This window comes from Dermacentor andersoni, chromosome 10, assembly GCF_023375885.2.
Source record: "Dermacentor andersoni chromosome 10, qqDerAnde1_hic_scaffold, whole genome shotgun sequence".
Lineage (NCBI taxonomy): Eukaryota > Metazoa > Arthropoda > Arachnida > Ixodida > Ixodidae > Dermacentor > Dermacentor andersoni.
Genome location: NC_092823.1, coordinates 140,552,946 through 140,574,624, shown reverse-complemented (window position 1 = coordinate 140,574,624; position 21,679 = coordinate 140,552,946). Strand labels below are relative to the sequence as shown.

The window sequence follows — 21,679 nt, the reverse complement described above, 5'->3', positions numbered from 1 at the left end:
GATCGAAGTAGCAAGCTGTACTTTCTCACGTGTGAACTTCGCTCAAATATTCCGACTGCTTAGTCTCTACACACCTCTAAAGAAAGGTCTGCATGAAAGTGTGGAGGGTGCACCGAGTGCTGTGCTTGTGCGGTCAAAATACAGATATGGACACTATCAGCCATAATAACCACGGTTAACCAAGACACACTGAAGAAATCGAGAGAAGCACACCGTTGGAAGCAAGCTCGCCTGCACGAATGGATCGAGTCCAGAATGCTTGAGTTAAACTTCTGAAGCTGAATCACCCAAAGACAGTGACAGTGACCACATTTACTCTAAGGGAGAAGTGGATGATAGCATCTCATAGTACTTTTTAGCTTATGTGGTGCACAAATTCTCCAAGAGCACAACTTGCCCTTCCTGTATGGAAGATATGAGTTCTCCAGTGCCAGTTGTTGTCAGTGACTCATACCTTACAGTGCACAAGCACTTCAAGCAAGGGTGCCTAAAGCATCCCATCAAAAACATACTACAAATTACAAATACTGCAAACAAAGCAGTTTCCATTTCCTTAAAAGAAGCTCCTGCTTTGAGGGATATTTTTGGGACGTGCTAGACGAGCTGGAATTGCTATACCTTTCTCAAGATGGATGTGCAGAGCATATGGCCACTTTTACATGCCAGGTACTGCATTTTGTAATTGTGACTCACATGCATTTTTATGCGAGACATGAATCGCTGGCTGGAAAACAGGAAAGGCCGCCATTGCAAATAAAAAAGCTCTTCCATAATTACTTTGTTTAGCGCAAAACAACGGACACAAGAAAGACGACCCCAGGACAAGGTGCTACTTCAACTGACATCATTTTATTGAGTCACTCCTATATAAAGAGCAGATTCTAGAAGAACATGCGCAGTGAGCACGATGTGCAGAAACCAGCAACATCCGATCACCAGGGTCGTTTGTCGTCTTTCTTGTGTCCGTTGTTTTGCGCTAAACAAGGTAATTATGGATTCGCACCAACTAGTCCGTCAATACATTGTGCTGAAAAAAGCTCTTCATCTGTAGCTAATCCCTCCATGCTTTCGACTAAGTTTGTCTTCATTTAATGCTTGTTTGTGTTGACTGAAATTAGCATTAAAAAATTTACATGCAAAACCCTGCTCTAGTCTGTGCACTGCTGCATGCGTCGACATAAGAGCGCGGAATTTCGTGAGTGTGGTCGAGAAACGGAACGGAACATAGCTAATTAGAGCTTTTCTATATTGTTTTGTGCATTCTTGCAAGTAAGCATTACTCTAACAAATACTAAAGTGTTCAGGGTCAACATTGGAAGTGCGTGCAATAAACGAAGCACGAAGAAATTAAATGATCAGTTCTTCGAGATCTTGCATAACCAGGGTGTCTACCAAGTTGACACTTCCAAATTCCCAGAGTTTTCCAGATTTTCCCTTAGCAACTTTACAAAATTTCCTGAGTGACACAAAACTGTTTTATGTCAAGGCGGGCTGATATCATGTCGCTCGATGCTGTCACTCTCTAGTAAGCATGCTAAAAAAAAAAAAGAAGAAGAAGCTTAATCCACTTTTTATAATAAGGAGCAGTGCTTATTTTATTCAATAAGAATAACAAAAAAGGGAGGGGGGGCTAATGAAATGCTCAGCAAATAAAATACCTGCGAAAGAAAGAAATGATAAAACCTATTGTGAATCGAGTCGAACGTTCTCAAATACTAATAAAAAGGAGATGCATACAGAAGCAATCGAATATGATCTATTTCTATCAATTGATAGTGGTATGAGACCCAAACTCTGTCACAAGTGAGATTCTCTCTCAACAGCTGTTGTCACTCTCAACTGCCCAGACATGCTCTCAGCCCGCGTACAGCGCCTCAGTGTTGCGCTTCACTGCTTGAAAGAGTTTATTTTGGTTTGGATTAGGGACACCTGCATCTCGGCATTAGCCATGTTTTTTGAGCTCAAGCTCCTTCAAAATGGCGGCAGCATGCTTCCTTTCCCGTTCATTCCTCAATGCATAGGTCCTTTCTTAATAAAGGGAAAATCAGACAGCCACCCATTTGTAGCAATTGCTACAAAGGAAACCCACACGGGTTCCTCGAAAGAAAAGCCTCAAAGTTAAGAAAAATTCGTCCTGGTCCGGGATGAATTCTCTCCACCTTGTGGGTTTCCGCAGAACTACTACGTCAAATAGGTCCTTTCTGTTCCTGTCTTCCTTCCAATGCACATTCACTTCACGAACCTTTTTAACCATCCTCTTGCTCAGTTGCACCAGGTTGTACAGTCAACATACATTTTTAGTACTCCCTAGGGGCCGGGCCGCAAGAACATCCGAAAAATCAGGCAGTTCGACAAAATGAACGCATGTCTTTTACTAACCTTAAGGGCTCAAATCGCCACAAGCACATCCGAAAAAGCTATGAATGCCTGCCAGTACACTTATTAGCCATATCGGTGCTCGTACTGTGACTAGAGATGGCGAATGCACGCGTGCATAATTTAGGAATACATAGTGCGTCCCGAGTCAATTGCCTCTTCCCACGCTTGTTATGCTTCACAGCAATACTTTCGATGCTTCATCACGTAACATTACTGTACTAAGGCGAAGATAACTTTCAGAAACCAGCATTATGCAAAGCGCCATGCTTTTCGAGCTTCGAAGCTAATAGCGAGGACCACAAAGGCGGAGTCGCATTGCTGACAGTGGCGAATTCTTTCAATGAAAAACCCGGCACCAGACGGCAAGACGCTTAACAGCGAACGTCGAAGCAGCTAAGCTTAGCGCTGCCGCAGTGGTGGAACTTACGGCTGCAAGCGGATCTCCGTGCGAGAGCAACCGTTTGAGGCGGCGAGGTAATCAACATGGCAGTGGTGGTGGCTTTGTTTGATTAATGCCATTTTGGACCTGCGGTGACGGCACAATGTCTGAAAAATCGGACGGTGAAGGGTTCTTACGTCCGAAATTTCAGATGTTCTTATACATTGACTCTATGGGGTTCTTGGTGGTGCCGCGAAGCTGCCCAAATTATCGGGCGTCCGGAAAGTCGGTTGTCAACTTTACACTGGCAACTCTTCTAGCCGACGACACGGCGACAAAGTAGATTTGTTACAACTCCTCATTGTTACTCCAGCCAGCATTGCCGCAAATTTCGTTCGCTTTCAATAAAATTAGAGCTAATTTTCTTTGATAGAAGCACAAATTCCCCGAGTTTTCCCTGAGTATTACCAGACTATTCGATATCCCCAAGAATTCCCGGTTTTCCCGGTTGGTAGACACCCTGATTAGGCTGCTCTTTATCTCACCCTTACCACTCAAGCCAAACAATTCTTTAATCATTAGACCGAAGTTTTAACGTGACAGCTCAGAAAAAGGCTGGCGGCGAAGGCTCTCCTAACAGCTGCCGAGCACGAGTGCTTCGGGCTGACGGCGACTGCAGAGCCGCGTGGTGAATGGAAATGGAAGGGGGTCACCTCACGCGCAGCTCAGGAGTGCTTGCAAACTGAAAGGAATCTAAGAACGTTGCACTAGGCTCACTTATAGACGCCTTGGCAGATGCCACTAATACATTGTTATTGACAGTGTTTCAAAATGCTTCGACTGATGGGCGTGGAGATTGCAGCAGAAGTAGCGGCCAAATAAGGTCGCTACCGCGGTTGCTCCCGCAAGCGCTGATGCTGCCCCGCTCCTGACTTCAACTGAAGCTGTAGCTGCTTTGGCCCTTCTATGTTCTATGCCACTACTGCGGTGCAATAGAGGGCACCGGCCTATCGCTTGAGGATCGTTTAAACTATGTTGAGGACTCCGGGTTTAAGCACGTGGCTGCCAATAAGAAGCAGGCTACACTGCTGCAGTACTTTCAGCCCCAAAAAATAAATAAATACTTTGTGTAAAGCTTCAAGTGAGTATTTACTGCGCCACGATTGGGGCGTGATCAAGGATCGTTCAGAGCACACTTTCAGTTGGGCCGCATACGATTGCCCTAGGCCGGGTCGACTTCATGTGACTGACGAAGTCTGCCCAGCCTAGGCTAATTGCGTGTGGCGCAATCGATAAGCGCGCAAAAACAAAGTGCTGTTCACCGACATCGCGCCGCATTTCAACACGTGCGATGCTGCACTGTCTGCATATGCATGGGCGCGCGTCCGCAAGCTTACGTGTGGTCCGAGCTATAGGGACGAGGCTAGCAGCAATGACGATGTAGAGTGAGCTCGGCATGTTCATATTAAATACTTTGTGAACGCTGTCCTGACTTTTTTTGCTTGGCCTACACTTGCGGTAAGTCCATGGCATATATAGCATATATATACATGGCATATATAAGTACAAGGCATGTATACACTTACGTTTAGTAAAACATTTCCAAATTTATCTCAAAGGAAACCACAGAGTTAACATTTCCAAAAACCTCATAATTAAGTTTGTTCCAGTCAACAATTGTTTTAACCAAAAAAGAATGCTTAAAGACATCAACTCTGGAGGAATAAGGCATGAAAGCATAGCTGTGATTAATCCTTGGTGATATTCTGCCAGGAAGTCGTAAGTACAGGCCAGGATCCACGTTTAGGCTTCGCGTTTTTAAGTGGAACATGAATTTTAGTCTAGCAAGTCTCCGGCGCTCAGTAAGTGTCGGAAGGTTAGCCCTATCAAGCAACTCTGTAACTGATTGTGTTTGATTGTAGCAGGAAAAGATAAACTGTATGACTATAGTATACCGAGTTTGCACTTTTTGCATCGCTAATTCAACTTTTTAGATCACAGTAACTTTTTCAGCAACATTGACAACACCGATTTGGCATGCTTTAGGAACTTGCCTTAATAAGCTGACTTGTCTTAAAGGGGCTCGAACCACCCCTCAGGCTTGGTAAAAAAACAGACAGCAGACAGAATATGTGGAGCTTGTAAGCGGAGCTTGAAGTCACTTTTTCCTCAAATGGACTCTTTATTTTGTAATATAGCATATTACGGTGCATGGCTGCTATTGGCCAATAGCTGACGTCAATCAACAAGGATGTTTGGATCAGTGCCTCTTGCTACTGCTACTGTGCATATTTATTGATGCAGTTTAATAACCACACTGAAGTAGGCGAAAATCTGCTTTAAAATTCCGATAATAGGGTAATTCCACGAGAGATCAAACATGCATTTGTGCTTGATATACTTGTTTTGTCTGGCTTTCTATATGTCAAGTAGAAATATTGAAACTGCATGGAACGAAATATATATTATTCCCGAAAAGCATTCCCAGCAAACGAAAAAAATATTTCAAGGTGACATCGCAAGTGTCGTCTTATTGGTTACAATATTTTCCGATTTCACGGCCGAACTAAGTGCGAACTAAAACGTTATGTTGAAAACCTTTTCTGCTCATTTTAATACGCTTCACAGTAAATTAGTACCATGCATATTTTTTTATGCTGTCCACAAACTAAAAAAATGTAGAGAAATTCCAAACATGGCCCAAATAAGAAACATTTTGCAACTTTGATGCATCTTGGCACACTTTCTATTTCACACAGAAACTTGAAAAAAGTGTCAAACATATCATGTTCTACTTGCAACATTTATACAAAATATTATCTTCCTACGTGAAACACGAGAGAAGAAAAAGTAGTTAAATAAACAAGCTTCTACAAAAAAACTCATTATGAAAAAAAAAAAAAAAAAAAAAACTGGTTCCAATTTCTGAAAAGAATTTTGGATGTAAGTCCCCCTATGTTGGGCAAAACATGGGTGCTATGTTATGTTTGCTCATTTGCTTTATTCACACGCACAAAAAAAAAGAGGGGTGGGCCATGGTGGCCCACGTTGAGTATGCTGGCTTCAGTACCTTTGCTGGTTATATCAGTTTGCATTGTACGCAAATCTGGTTTTAATTTCTTTGCTGCATCAGAACTTCACTCTGGCAGCTCGTTTTCAACAAAGATGTATTGTCAGATTTTATTTGTGTCCAGGATGCGTGAGGGTGGGGGGCTGCCACCGTCTAAAGTGCTAACACGTACTGAGTTTGAAGCCTACAACCTCTGTGGGCATCGCACTTATGTCTCTATTATTCACTTTTCAACAGCATGTCAGACACTGTGAATGCATGCTGTGGCTGACTTTGCGAAAACCCATCTGGTGCACACAGTAAATCATCTGTAGGCAGTGCCAAGGCAGGCTAATCCGTAAGCGGCACCAAGGCAGGCTGACCCGTAAGCGATGGAGCGCTTACATAACAAACAGATGCGCCATTTGGAGGTGCTACTTCACTGCCTGCTCTCCATTCCCCATGGGCAATGGATATTACAACGTTCTTCGGCACCACCGCGTGCGACTCACACTGTGCCTTTCCAAAAGCATATCTGAATCATTTCCTGAGCCATTTATTTAGTTTCCTGTTATCACATTTTTTTCGCGTCGCTCACAGATGTCTTCCTGTCTTACTTCGACCTTCGCCTCTGCATTCCAGCTGTCCGGAAAAGTGCAGTACGGAATGACTGAGCCAAGGGCTGCCAAAGTTGCCTAATTTATGTTTTGTCAGCACGTTGCTGATGCACTTTCCTGGGCTGAGAACAACAGAGATCACTGGTGGCGCCAGACGGACATTGTCCTTCGATAACGAGCATGGCCCACACATTTTCACAGTGAGAAGCTTTGAATGGCCTTGTTCATAAAACACGAAACTGTGAGGCATTCTGGAGGCAGTCCCGACAGCGGTGGAGAACAAGCGACAGAGAGGGTGCGGTGCTGTTCAGTATAAACGTTTCGACTTGATCTAGCTGTTCACTATATCCGATGCATGCATTTCATAGCTCGGTTCGAGTATTCTGTGCCGAAGATTGCGAAGAAAGAAGATTTCCACTGCAAAAACACAGCAGTTGCTTCCTTGTGGAAGCTACTGGCAGAGGATGAGGACATTCGCATACACCAACCAGGTCTGCCAGCACTGCTTTACACTCCTCCAGCAAATCCTGTCTTCATCTATTGACACTCGTGATGAAGCAGACAAGGCATTCCTTCAGAAGAGAAGCGATTGACGACTTGAACAAGTATGTCCCCCTTTGTTGTGATGTTTCACCATCGCAGCCACCATTTTCCATTCACAAATGCAGCAGACAATCTTACGGAAAGAGAAAAGGGGTTGAGATTGAAAGCGTCCTGGTGATGAACTCAACTTTAAGCGCTACATATGCAAGCGTCAGTACACCTTGTCAGGATTGGGGTCTCAATCCCATCGCTCGTAACCCGTTGTCAAGATTGGAGTCCGGCATGAATTAGAAGGTAGCTGGCCCATGCCGTCGTCCAACTTATCCACGCTGAGGACGTTGATGAAGGGAACGACTGCTTCTCATCGAGAACGAGGAATAAGGGTTTATTTACAGTATTTACATGCAGTTCATCAGTCTGCCAACATTCAACGTTTTCTCAGCCAGCTGTGGCTGCGAGCGTGGCGAGCTTCCCCGAAGATACCATGGAAGCCTTCAACACCTGCCGCGAAGACTCGTTTCGTAGGGACCACGAGGTGCCGCGTCAACAACCCCTCGGCGCCGCTATGACTAAACGCGATCAGCGGACCAACTATTGTTAGTGAAATCGCCAACGCCTTCACGGTTCGACTGAAGCAGGGGGATTTCCTGGAAGGAGATGCCTTGCGGTGCCTACTCACGGGCCTTTGAAGACGCCAGACAATGCACAGCGGCGGAGGCCAGAATTTAGATGCGCCGGTTGGGATCAGGCGTGACCAACTGGCTACGGGGACGCGTTCAAATCGGGTTCTGGGAATCCAAAGTGTGTGAGCCCTCCTCCTCCAAGTCGGGTCGACTACGCCCCAACGACTATGGACAGTCCGATTGGACAGCCGTTTCCCTCACCTAGGGAACTAAAGACCAATGGAGTGTTTATAAGCAGCTGTTGTCGGCTACTAGAGTGTGCTCGTCGTTGTGCTCTGTGATCGTGCTCGTAAGCTGTGTGCTGTATGCTCGTCTTGCGTGCACCATTTGGGAGTCACGCTAGACTGTGTAAATGTATTACTTGTTTAAAATGTAAATACTGTAAATAAACCCTGTTCACCTAGTTCCTCCCAAGTTCCTCTCTAATGACCTTCAACCCTTACCAATGGTGGCAGCGGCGAGATCGTCCGACAACTCCTACAACTGTATGCCTGCTGTATGATTTGCCTGCTGTATGCCTGCTGTATGCATGCCAACTGTATGATTTAAAGGAAAATCACTCAGACTGTGCGGGTAGGGGACCGATCCCGGCCGACGAGATGTGTACCGGCCAGCACGAGGCGCCAGAGGACAGCATGAAAGAGACTTCAAAGAGAAAGCGCCGTAAGAAGAAGCGTGATAAAGACCGAAAGACGGTGACTAATGTAGCGCAGCCAAAGACGGCGAGAGACCCAAAACGGTAGGGCGCGAGGAAAAGAAAGGTGCGGTCGCCGTTGACGATGTTGACTCATCCAAGATATTCGAGCCACCGGTCAAATAGAGACCGAGAAGCATGTTCTGCATGGACGCGGACAAAGGGCACGGGGCAGTTAAATTCCCGTCATTCTTTTCGAAGTTCAGCGTGTAGGGCGAGGGAGCGCAAGGTGGCAAGACGAAACGAAGTGATGGGGAGTAGCGACGCGGTCAATCAAGTTCGTGATGAAAGAGGGGCGCCAGGACGCAAATTGGCAGGAGACTAACGTCTTGGAGGAGCTGATAGTGAGTCAGCCCTTTTGTTCTTCCTGGATAGCCAGTGTAGCTTTCGAACCGCGACCACCTCGAGTACGGCTCAAAAGTATGAGTCAGTCGTAAACATTTGGAACAGGAGGCCAAAAGAGCTTCCTTAGAAGTGACACGTGTTTTTTTTTTTTGAGCATTTTGAAAACTCGCGATTTGAGGCTAGTATTCCTTTCAAGAAGTAAGGTATGAGCTCTGTTTGTTTGTTTTGAGAAGCTCCGAAAAGTTGAAAGAGGTGTTTTAAGTAAACATTTAGTCTCGCGAGGTGTTAATTAATGAGTAGATCGGCTTTTTTTTTTGTGTGTGTATGAGTAACCTGAGTGTCAAGGTTATCGTTGAGAGGCCTATCGCAACGTGCGTGTGTATTAGTTAATCTTCTTTTTTTATGTGATTTTTTATTTTCTAAGGTTAAGCGCGTAGATTTTCAGTTAGTGCATCATTTGCACTGAGAAGCGTTCTTAGTTCCATTAGCGCGTGTCCTGTGTGGACGGAAGGAAGCAGATTTATGACTGGGTTGCTCACGTGTGTAGAGGGCAGCCGTATTCTGACTTCTCTGATAAGCATGCGTGGATTAGATTGGATTGTAAAACTTTATTTGTCCAACAGATGTAGGGAAGGCTTTAAGCCTTCCCACCTAGACGACGGCCAGGAGTCCTTGGGCCCTAGCGGCGGTTTCGGCCAGTCGGACGGTCTTCAGTTGAATCTCCGGATTGGAGCTGAGTAATAAGGTCTCCCATTGCTCTAAAGACTTTATTCTTCTCTCAGAGGTAGCCTGTGGGCATTCCCACAGAATGTGATTAAGATTAGCCCTGGCTTTACATAGCTTACACTGGCTGGAGTAGTGACCCGGGTAGTAGAGGCTGCACGACACCGGGCTTGGAAACGACTTGGTTTGCAGGCGACGCCAAGTGGAGGCCTGGCTCTTGTTTAAGGATATATCAGCCGGAGGATATTTAACCCGCCCTAGTCTGTAGTGTTGTGTGATCTCTCTGTAACACACTAAGCGGTCCCGCCCCGTGAAGCCTTCGGCTAGCCCACCAGCTCGGAATGTAAGTCCTCGAGCTAATTCGTGGGCTGCCTCGTTCCCAGTGAGGGAGGCGTGCGCAGGTGCCCAGATTATTTCAATTTTCCTGCTATCTGTGCAGGTCTGCAGGATTCTGTTCGCCTCTGGAGAAATTCTGCCTCTGGCAAAGTTCATCACCGCAACCTTAGAGTCGCTGACTATAATTTTGGCTGAAGTACTTGCAATTGCAAGTGCTATGGCAGATTCTTCTCCAATCTGAGAGCAATCCGTTGGAACTGTGCCACTGGTTAACAATCTCGTTTCAGCGCTCGCTACAGCTAGGGCCATGCGGCCGTTGCTATAGTCTGCAGCATCAACGTAGAGCACGTCCTTCGAGTTTTTGAAACGCTTCTCAAGAGCCTCAGCCCGTTTCTCTCTGCGTTCCTTGTGATGGATTGGGTGCATGTTTTGAGGTAGTGGTGGGATTATTAGTCGGTTCCGCACGCTTCGCGGCAGGTCGACTTTGATGACTTCCTGCCCCTCATAGTTTATGCCTAGCCTAGCTAGGAATGCGTGGAACGAGTTATTAGAAGACGCATTTTTTTTTTAAAAGGGTTCTGCGGAGTGCGTAAGTTACGCAAATTAGGTTCTTGTTTAGGTTACTTGTCCTGTAGGGACTAAAGGAAGAAACGTGAGTAAGCATAATGAAACGTTTGCCTACGACGCAAGTACGCATTCTGAATAGTGACCAGAAAGCTAGCGCGCTTGTGATTACGTACTTGTAGAGTTGACCAGACTGTTCAGTGGCCCCAATACGTGCGATAAGTATGCCACTGCGATAGGTTGGAAACATGCTGTTCCTGTAGTTAGGCCACTTAAGTTACGTTCGGCTGTTTTCATTTTTTGTTTGCAATGACAACGGCCCTTTGTTTTGCCACAACGTCCCTCTGGCCTTGTCAGCATTCGAGGAGAACTGGATAGCGGTTTGGAAAGGTGGTTGGAACTGCTTTGTCAAAATTGGAGAAATAAAAGATCAGGGTTCATTTTGACTCAGTAATAGCCTGGCGAGTCAGGGGTGAAGAGCCTGTGCTTACACGTGGTGCAGCGCTGTGTTGTTTTGTTTGTTTGACGTACGTTCTCCAGGGCCCAGGATCCCGAAGTTCGTCAAACGAGGCTCGACACCAGTACCCTGCAGGTTCTTTCAGCGTTCCTCATGGCCAGCGAATTGATTTCACCGGCCATTCCGAACTTCCGGGGCGAGGAGGAGCAGTTAGATATGGGACCTTTTCCTGAGCCTCCTTCGAGTTCACCAGACCGCATCGAATCGTGCCACAGCTAATTAAGGAGCGCAGAAGCACATCTACCCCGTTCCCGAGGCGTGGCAAATGCAAACGAGTTGGCGTCCCCCACTTTGTGCGTTGCAGATGGAGCTATTCACTGCTTGACTCTTCCCGAAAGTGTAGCGGGAGCCTGGCACAGTTCCAGGTAACGTGGGTCCCGAGGCAAGACTGCTGTAATGCACCGTGAAGCCCTGACAGCAATCCCCCCATCCGCCTTTGTGAAGGCAGTTGCAGACCGGGTTGGAAATACCGCAGAGAGAAGTAAGCACTCAGACAATTGGGGCCCAAGGAGCGACCCTCGGCGCCGGGTGCGACACAATCGCACGGGCGCCTACCAGTGGCCGAAAATGACGACATCTGAGCGGGCTCGCCGATTGGCCGAACGTGACGTGACTTCGAGACACCGAAGGGCTTAAAAGCCAGAGACCGGGAGCAGCAAGAGAGCATTCCTTCATTCATCTCTTTCGAGCTTCTTGCCACGGGCCGCAGCATCCAAGTTGCTGCCGGCCCGTAATGACTTTATATGACTGTTAATTTCTTTGTATTCTCACTGTAAATAATGTAAATAAACCTCCAGTTTTCATCCCAAAGTCCTCCTCAACCTTGGCCAACTCCCGCACCCAACGGCAAGGTCCAAATATCTGGGGGACAGCAATTGGGATTGTCCTCCAGATCCAACAACCTGAACAGTCCGTGACAGAATTTTGTGTATGCGCTGGTCGGTTGAACAGCTTGAAGCAAGTGTATGAGGCTTCAAGGTCGTATCGAGAGCACCTTCGTGTCTTAACCATCGTGCCACCAGATGTTGAAAACAAATGCATTTAAGAATCCCAGCTGTCACAATGTACATGCTTAGAAAGGCCTGAAGTGTGAGCGAGAAGCATGGAATGTGGTCAGATTTTGATCTGTGCACAAGGTCAAGGTTAAGCCCATCAGATGTACAAGCTGCGCTCGACTACTTCACCAAGGACGAACTCAGGTGCTCTCGGCAGAGCGTGAACAAGATGAGCATTGTCAGTCATCATGAATGGCCAGAGAGAGTATGTCTCAAAGCGGTTCATGACGCATTCTATCCATGAGACGTTCCAGATGTTCAAAGCAGCTCAACTCAAAAGTGCCATTGTCCTGTCAAAGATTTACAGCCTGCATCCAAAATGAGTGCTGCTCGCACAACAAGAGGTTTGCATTTGCGGGGCTTCCTTGAAGTTGTTAATGGCACATTCGACACTCTCTGCTACAACATGGCTTCTTGCGTTGTCGCTAGCCTTGTCTCCCAAGCTACGTGCCATAGCTAGCTGCTGATGAAGTTCCAGTCGAGGTTCAAAACTATACTTCGACTCCTTCTCGAGCATCTTTTAGAGCTCATCTGGCAAAGACGCTCCACCCAACCTGGTGACTTTGTTCAGAGATTGGCCTTTTGTGTCCATCCCTTGGCAAAAAGATAAGGGTATGTTTCCATAGGAATGTCAAATGGAATGCAAAAAAAACAACATAACAGACAGGGAATATCACACCGATCAACAAATGTGGAAATGACTGTTCTTTGTTTTTTTTGTTTTTGTCTTTTGGTTTGTTTGTTGTAGATGTTTTGTGCTGTGACTGCGGCCGAGTGTTAGTTTTTCACCAGGTTTCACTCTTTTCATAGCCAGGCTTGTAAATTCCATCGCCACCAGCCCCACTTCTATGGTTGTTCTCAGTAAGCCGTATTTTGAACCTTTAGGCTTCCATGACGTCCTTGGCACATTTGTTGTTTGGTGTGATATTCCCCGTTTGTTATGTTCTTTTTTTCCTTTTTGCTTTCTTTGAATGATTTTATACCGTCATCCTTTGCCTTTACACTGGTTTCTTGTTAAGTGCCATAACCATTTCCTTCCCATGCTCGCAGTCTTTTCCTGTTTTGTCTTCCTGTGCTCTCTTGTTTCTTATGTGATCTCTCTCTCTTTTGATGATACTGTAAGAATGGCTCATAGTTATTTTGGTGATTGCTTGTCGCAACCTTGGTCTACACAGTTACCCAGCAGATAATTTTTATGTTTTTATATTTACCAACACATGCGAGAGTGACAATGCGGGCACGTGTACAGGTTCCTGAATGAAATATACCGTATTTACACGATTGTAAGTCGACCCCTTTTTTTAAATTTGAAAGTCTGAAGTTGGGGGGTCGACTTACAATCGAAACCGAAACATGGCCCCGCCAAAGAAAGCGATACCAACGGGAGCTGCAACGTAGTTACAATTTTATGTTTGCTCTATGGCCCTACCCGTATCTTTTCGCTATCCCGCGTGTTTGTTCGCTTTTCGGAAGGGTTTTTGAACATTTTTGAGTCTTACAGTGCATGCAACACTCATGGGGGGGGGGGGTCGATAGTTGATGGAAGCGCGGCTGTTCCAATTTGCGGCGGCACCCTCAGAACGGCGGCGCTTGCGGGGAGTATCGGTAGTTCATGGAAGAGCAGACACCGCTCGCTGGTTTCTCTTTCTCTGTTTAAAGCACGACCGGCTTTATTACGAGTCGGTCGTGGTTTAAAGGCATTGGTATTGGTTTGACGCGTTCCACTTGACTGCCGGCTACGTGCTACTTCTATGCTTCCCCAGTCGTCATGAGTGCTCCAGGCCCACAAGTCGTTCGGCACTCGTTCACAGCAGCGTTCAAGAGGGCTGCCATCCTTTACGCCGAAGAAACAAATCACTGCGCAGCGGGCCGCAATTTCGATGTTTCTAAACGGGTGGTGCGAGAGTGGCGACTGCAGCGAAGCGAAATGTGTGATGGCAAGTGAGAAATTTCCCACGTGCCGAAATCTGGACGCTTTCCAGAGCTGTAGGCTAAGCTTGCGGCGTACGTCGCTGAAATGCGTGATCGGTCCCTGCCAGTGAAGTGCGACGTGGTCATGAAACAAGCCCGGACCTTCGCCTTAATTTTAAGGTTCTGCTCCGCCGTGAGTACAACGAGTGGCTGGCGGCAGAAGACTGCGAAATTACGCCAACCGGACCTGTAAAAAGAGCCTCCCTGACGGCTGCGTGTGGCTGGGTGCATTTGGCGTGGGCTGCTGTTCTGCAAGATGTCCTGGTGCGGTCGTTTGCCAAATTTGAAATTTCGCTGGACCACGACGCGCTGTGGGACCGCAGCAACGATGACGATGGCAGCACTAGTGAAGACTAGTAGTCCAGTGACCATGTCAGCTACTAATAAATTTTCGTTATCGAATGCGCCCTCGGGTATGCTCTCTGATTTTTTTTTTTTTTCGGTCAAGCAATATGGGGGGGTCGACTTACATTCGAGTCGACTTACAATCGTGTAAATACGGTATGTATGTTGCTTGCTTACCAAAAATAGACAGTTGACAGTCTGCGCTTGTGGTGTGGTGTGTTTCTTTTGTGTGTCCTCGTTTTTTCGTGCAGTTAAAAGAAGTCTTAAGATTTTGAATTCACACAGCCTTGTAGCCTCTTTGGGACAATTCTTTCCTTCAAGAACTAACCCATTCATTCAATAGTAGTACATCCGAATCGTAGTAACTGGTGGCTTTTCTTTTTTTAAAAGAGAGTAAATGTTAGCAAACCGGAATGAGTCGCGGCGGCACTAAAGCCAGCAGGCTCAACGCGGGCAACTTTAGTTTGTTGTGAATAAAGCAAATAAGGAAACATAATATTGTACCTTTGTTTTGCCTGACATAAGCAGACTTCCATCCAAATTTTTTTTTTAATTGGAACCGGAGTATATTTTACTTAATTTTTTTTAAAGAAATTCTTTAAAGTACCTTGTTTATTTAACTATTTCTTGCTTCTCTTGCGTTTCACTGAGGAAGATATTATTTTGCACAAATGTTGCAAAGAGAACTTTCTATGTTTGACACTTTTTTTCAAGTTTCTGTGTGAAATAGAAAACGTGCCAAGATGCATCAAAGTTACAAAATTTTTCTGCACTGGGCCATGTGTGGAATTTTTTAAACTTTTTTTGAGATGGTGGACAGCATCAAAAAATGCATGGAACTGATTTAGTGTGAAGCATATTAAAATGGGCAGAAAAGGTGTTCGACACAATGTTAGTTTGCATTTAATTCGGCCGTGAAATAGAAAAATAGTGTGGTAAGCAATCGAAGGACGCTCACGCTGCCACCTCGAAATAACTTCTGGCTTGCTGGGAACGCTTTTCAGGAATAAAATTTTCAGTTTCGTGCAGTTTGAATATTCCTACATGACAAAAAAAAAAAAAAAAAAAAAAATGCACGCAGGCAGGCGTGTTTGACCTCTTGTGGAATCGCCAAGTAATTGCGTAATTCTGGAAGAAACCGGCTATCGTCACCTCACACTAGACTCCGGCCACCCATGCAAAAGTTAAACTTTGGCCACCGTGCTTATTGGTGTTGCAGCTGTCAAGTCTCGCTAATTTCGACTATTTTCGAACGCTCAACTAGCCTCGAACAACCACACTAAACTTGAGGTCAGACCACACACACGCTTGCCAGCACACGCCTGGCTGTTCCTGGTTAGATGCCTTGGCAGATTTTGCATTGTACTGAGCTATGAATAGTGCTTCAAAATGTACAAGTTGGATGCCGCTACTATCCGTCTGTCAAGCTGGTGCAGGACAAGGCCGGTCCACACCACGTAGCACGGCCAGACTGGAGCATATGAGTGCAAGTCATTGAAGAAGGGACAGAAGCACTGCGAACGGGTTCTTTGACTGCCAATAACTCTACTTCTGCTTAACACATCGAAGAACTTTATGAGTCAAGGTATTTCTGAAATGGCCTATTTTAACTTCAAATGCATTTCTTGACTTCGATAAAGAGCGGTTCAGTTCAAGGCCCCTTTAAAGCTTAGCAAGATTTTTGACTAACTTGTGTGGTATATAATTTGGAAATACAGTCGCCGACTGATTTCCCGGACTCCAAAAATTCGGACATGCTCTGTTATTCGGTCTGCTTCGCGGCACCGCCATTCTCCCCATAGACCATAATGTATAACAACTGCCGAAAGTTCGGACACCTTGCAACCTCTCGTCTGATTTTTCGGACACTCCTTGAGCCAACTCCATCGAGAGCACCATGCGCCGACTCTGAGCGGTGCATGGTTTGACTTGCTGAACGCCATTTTTGTTTCGAACGGAGCCTCCTTGCTGCCCTACGAAGTGGCGCTACTGAAAATCCATGCTCATCATCATCGTTTATGCCTGGTTCGATAGAGTGGCTGTACAGCAGTTCCGGTTTCAGCTTAGTAAGCCATGTCAAGACAATCCAGCAGCCGATTTGTTTCTTCGCGCACGACGCTGTGAGTAGGCCACGTTTTTCGTTTGTGCGACTGGTGTCGGCATGGTGGTGTTTGCTTTGTGTGCTGTGTCAAGGTTCCGGTGATCCAACGCGGCATACGGAAACATTGCGTCAAGTGTCTAATGGTGCCGACAGTGCCTGTGCAGACTGCGCTGGGGAATGCCGGCAAGCGGGTGCTGGGAGGCCCAAGATTTGTTGCCTTCCGATGTCCTCCCTACTGACGTGGAAAATGTTCTGCTGAGACCTGCGCAGTGGTTGCATTGCGATTCCGGACACCGTCTCATTTGACAGTTTCACAGGTGCTGACACTGCTGTACTGACATGCGCAGAACTCGACGACTGCGAGATCATTCATCAGGTTTCTGCTGCACCGCCGGACGATGACTCTGAGTCGGAAGATGACGCACCATGTGCTATGCTGCCGTCACATGCGGAGCGTGTACAAACGGTGACTGTGCTTTCAGCCGCCTATAGTGACCGTATGACCCTCACCGAGATTCAGGCTTAACGGAACAGCCTGCAACGGCGCATTCACAATTGCTTCAAGCCTACTGCTGAGCCGGAATAAGTGCGTGAAAATAAAGGATCTCATTTTTTTTTTTTTTCCTAATCTGCTTTTTTGGACACCTGTTTATTCGGACATTTCCGCAGTCCCCGTGAGGTCCGAATAAATGGTCGGCGACTAGTTAAGGCATTTCCGTTACAGGTTTGTGGGCATGAATCATAAATGTACGCTGTGGGTCTTTCTGCTTCTTGTCTGTTTCCTGTTGGCCGAAATCACTTGACACTGCGCCAGACACAAGACTATATGAGCGCCCCCTTTTTGCCAGCATAGCAAAATGGCGCCACACGTGTTGTGCATCCATGCTACGCTGGAGTCCAACTTGCCCGTCACACACACGGAGATATTATGCTGCACTAGGGCTCCGTTAAGGCCAGCTACTGAGTAGTGAGTAGAGATCAGTGAGACTGGCAGGCTGCTTTCACCTCCGCACATGCATGGAAACTTAAGACACCTCTCCAACCCGGCTCTCCTCCCGAACTGCCTGCGCACAGCTTCTGTCTCACCGTACACGGCGGCGCATATGCATCAAGACGCCCTATTGAACTCGGGCACTCCACACCATCTGGTGGAGGGCGCAGCAGTTAACTTAGATGGCACTTGGCGGTGGCACAGCAGAGGGCGACAGAGAACCACTCTCGCATCCCACCCTGTTTATGGCAACTTACACTAGTTCTTTATTATATCCTGAGTTGTTGACTTTACAGCATATTCTCGGCATGACAAGGCCTTATTTAATACCATTGTCATGTTCGTACAACATCTACAAGTCACCTAACCAAACTGTTTCTTTCTAGAAGTGGTTACAATATACCTAGATCCCACATATGCCAAATTCATCTGAAGTCGGCTAACAAGACCTTACCTTCAAAAAATTGCTCGGTCAGTACAAGTGGATACAGGTATTGCATGTAGTTGTGGTAGCACCTCTAACAATGCAAAATAAACAGGCCTCATAAAATAGTGCCTGCTCCAAACTCGAAACAAAGAGCTTGCAAGGCATTTGCACACCAGTGAGCAAGAAGAGCCCTGTGAACTCATGTGCAATTGTCATGGCATAAAAGTCAGGCATAGTCTAGGTGACAAACAGTGCACCATCAAATCAAGAGTGCTGTACTTACTGAACTATTGTTGAAGGTGCAACAAGACCTTAGAACAGGTAGTGGAAAAAGAGTTCCAATTAGGAAACATGTTTTGTGCACAGTTTGTCACAGTAAAAACATCAGCTTTGCCTATTCTCTACGTGATACCTAATTATTTTGACCAATTTTTATGTCAAGTCTGAATAAAGAATCTTGCAGAAACCTAAGCAAAAATAAACAGCCTTATTACAAAGCCATCTTTATAGATATTTTGTTCCTTCTAACTACACACGACATCCCTTAACGAGATTTTTCCCAAGACGCTAAGGTGATAAGTGAAACAGGCCAAGTGTTGTACTCACAATCCAGGTCTAAAAGGCAGGTTGCCTGGCAGTGGCATCTGGCTTTGGATTGTGCTGTCTGCAAAAAAAAGGAAAAAAAAAAAAAAAAAAGGTGTGATACAAAAGCTCAAATATGCATTACAGTAAAGACCTGCTAATTCAGATTTCACGAGATCGGAAAACATATCCGATTGTGATGATTATAGACATTCGTCACTAGTTTGTGTATCTTAGGACTAGAAAGGATGTGCAAGAAACACTAGTAGGCAAAAACAAATATTTATCTTTCACACGAATGATGGGCAATGGAAAGAAAAGGAAAACAAAACAGCATCCCAGATCAAGCTTCACGTGCAGACAGATGTACGCGACGCTCAGTCTAGAGAAGGACAGGGAGTTGAGACAATACCAGCCCTACACCAACGTTCGGTGCGTCAACAGTTCAAAAGACCATCTCACAGTTTGGGTCGTGACAACTCGCTTGTCGTTGCACGGTACCGTTGCCGAGGCGAGCCGAGGCACAGGTGACACGATTGCTGCGGCTGAAACTGTCGCCGGCGCAAGGATGCGCTACCGGCACCTGCCTGCATTGCCGGCACCTGCCTACATTGAGGACACCACTGCGATGTCCGGCTGCAACTCACGAGGACCGCGACCCAGGGTCGACCCACGCTGGCAGCGCCTCGGTAGACCTGGACCAGGAACGACCCACAGCAACTGCATCCTCGCAGGAGTTGCTTAGCAGGCCTCGTCCTTGGTCCCATAACAGGCCTCCGCATCTGGCCCTTCGTCACTCGGCCACAGCAGGAACAATGGCAGGAGCTCTTCCTGAGCGCCGCGCTCAATCTGCTACCACCGTGGCTTCGCCGCTCGAGCTCCTCCGCATGCTCTTCCCCTAGCACTCCTTTTCTTTCGTTTTGTTCTTTTTTCCTTCCAGCTCCCGTCCCACCTGCCCTCAGCTCGCCTTCTTCACTTCGGTTTCCAATTTCTTCAAACTCGCAATTAAACACTATTGAGTCCAGAAGTCGCGGCGTACACGTGAAAGAAAATTACAAAATGGAATATTGTGTCCTTTTCCCACACCGATTTGACCACATGTCAAATAATTGAACATCCCAAAAATCAATAAACAAATGCAGTAAAACACTGTTAATATACAGGGTGTCCCAGTTAACTTGGACCAACATTTTTAAAAGACCCAAGAGCTCTAGAGAAATCGTACTGATTGCACAGTAGCGGCAGTCGTTTGTACTTACAGCCAGAATTTTTTCATCACGAAATATTAATTAGTTTATTGCTTTTAATTAGAACCTTTTCATTATTGCTTTAATCGCACACATATTAACTACAATGTTGTAGGGCACATTGTAACATTGTTGTGGCACATTGCAATGGTCCTCGTGGGCGCAAATATGACTGGGACTGACAAACTAAGGTTGCTGGTGATTGGGAAGTCTAAAGCACCAGGCTGCTTTAAAAGCATAAAAACGCTGCCGGTCACATACATGGCTAATTCGAAAGTGTGGATGACGCAAGTGCTTTTCGAGCAGCGGCTTCAGGAGATGGATCATCAGGAGATGGATCAGAGAGAGAAAAGTTCTCTTTGTTGTCGATAACTGTCCCGGACACGGTCACATCGCCGGACTTTCTGCCATCCGTCTGGAGTTTCTACCAGGAAATACAACTGCGAAGCTACAGCCCATGGACCAGGGAGTAATCAGCAGCTCGAAGAGGCACTATCGTCGCTCTTTGTTGCAGAGGATGCTAATTTGCATGGAGAGCGGCAAAGAGTACACAGTGAACCTGTTAAAGGGACACTAAGGGTTACTATGAAGTCAAGTTCAAGTGATTAAGCAATGCTCTAGAACATCTAAGGCGTCAATATAATCGCGAACAGAGCTTCAGTAACCGAGAAAATGAGGTAAATGCATGACATAATTTGAGACCCCCCAGCGAAATTCTGGTACTAGCTCGATGACGAAGGCACTCCTCATCATAATTTATGTCACTAGTACTCAACTACTCGTATTAAAAAAGATCATTTCATTAGGTTATAAGACTGAAGAAAATGCTACTTGTCCACTTTTATTCGTGTCTAAGAAAAAATAACATTTTGACGTTACCCTTGAGTAGTAAGGGTGATCGAAAGGTTTAGTTTTCGCTCGACTCTGCGCCGCGCGCTTTGGAATTTCAGTTGTTTCGTTATCACGTCGTGCTGCGCTGGTTCTGCTGGCTCGCGAAACTTGCATTTGGAACAAGCAGCGAGAATGCCACATTCATGTGATGTAGTGGGATGCGCAAACGGTCCGTGGAACTTGAATCCAAGTGAATCCAACGTTACTTATCACTGTGTGCCAACGAGTGAACCTCTCCATTCGAAGTGGTTAAGTGCCGTACCTCTGCTACAGCGCGTTGGCAAAGAGCCGAAAAATCACGTAGTGTGCTCGCTGCACTTTCGTGCAGAGGATTACGAGTTTAGCGCCGACTTACTGAAGTCGTGTGGAGTGCCTTTCAAAGCAACGCTTCCCGTAGCGCCTTTCCATCGGTCTTGCCTGCATTCTCCGAAGTGCAAGAACAACTGCAGGCCGAAGACGGGGCGGTGAGTGCGGCATTTGGTTTTCACGAAGGAAAAGCTACAAATGTGCGAATATGTACAGCCATAACGTACAGTTGCCGTCGTAGTAGCACACAACGACGTCGGCAGCGCGAGCCCTCAGCAGCAGGTCATGTTCATCAGTGCTGAAATTGCTGAAGTTGAGCCCAGCATCGCGAGCCAATGTGTCGTTGTTAGGGTCGTCCATTGCAACAAGCATCGACATTGACGTCATAAAATAAAGAACCAGCTTATTGTCACGTGGTTTCCCTTCCGTTAGCCACCATAGTTCCGCTTTCGCGCTGCTTTCGGCTCTGTCTTGGCTGTTCCTGGCCGTGCGTTTACGTTTTGCGCAGAAAAGCCGTAGCGCCGTCTGCGGGCGCCGTTTTACTCACCGACGGCGCAACGTCACTATGAGACCATGACGTCACAACTCCTCAATTGGAGGGCAGGCGATTTGAACTGCGCTAGAGGTACGCGGACACTTCAGAACGCATTTTCTCTTAAAATAAGTCTCTTCTTCGCATGAAACAAGCGTTTCGAGGTTTCTGGGATGGTATTTCAACAGTCCACGTTGACTTAATATTAACCTTTAGTGTCCCTTTAAGAGCTGTCCACTTACGAACAAGTGCGAAGTGACCATTGCCAATGCCTTCCACCATGAGGGGTTTATGACGCCTAGTGACAGCTCAGCGCAGAATGACTGCGAGACTATGAATGACGACTCTACTGTGAAGTTGGAGGAGAGCAGCATTGTTTCTATGCTGAGAAGTAAGGGTGTC

The 21,679-nt window shown here is 46.4% G+C and overlaps 1 protein-coding gene across 5 annotated transcripts in view; it reads right to left on the bottom strand.

The window, feature by feature from the left end:
* The window catches only part of Patr-1 (Protein associated with topo II related - 1), a 246,701-nt gene that overhangs the window by 85,390 nt on the left and 139,632 nt on the right, over positions 1–21,679 (bottom strand). For all 5 annotated transcript variants that reach the window (XM_055078308.2, XM_072285096.1, XM_055078309.2 and 2 more), the window contains one exon: positions 18,326–18,383. In XM_055078308.2, coding sequence (XP_054934283.2) covers positions 18,326–18,383 — 58 coding nt within the window. The remainder of the gene's footprint in view (positions 1–18,325; positions 18,384–21,679) is intronic.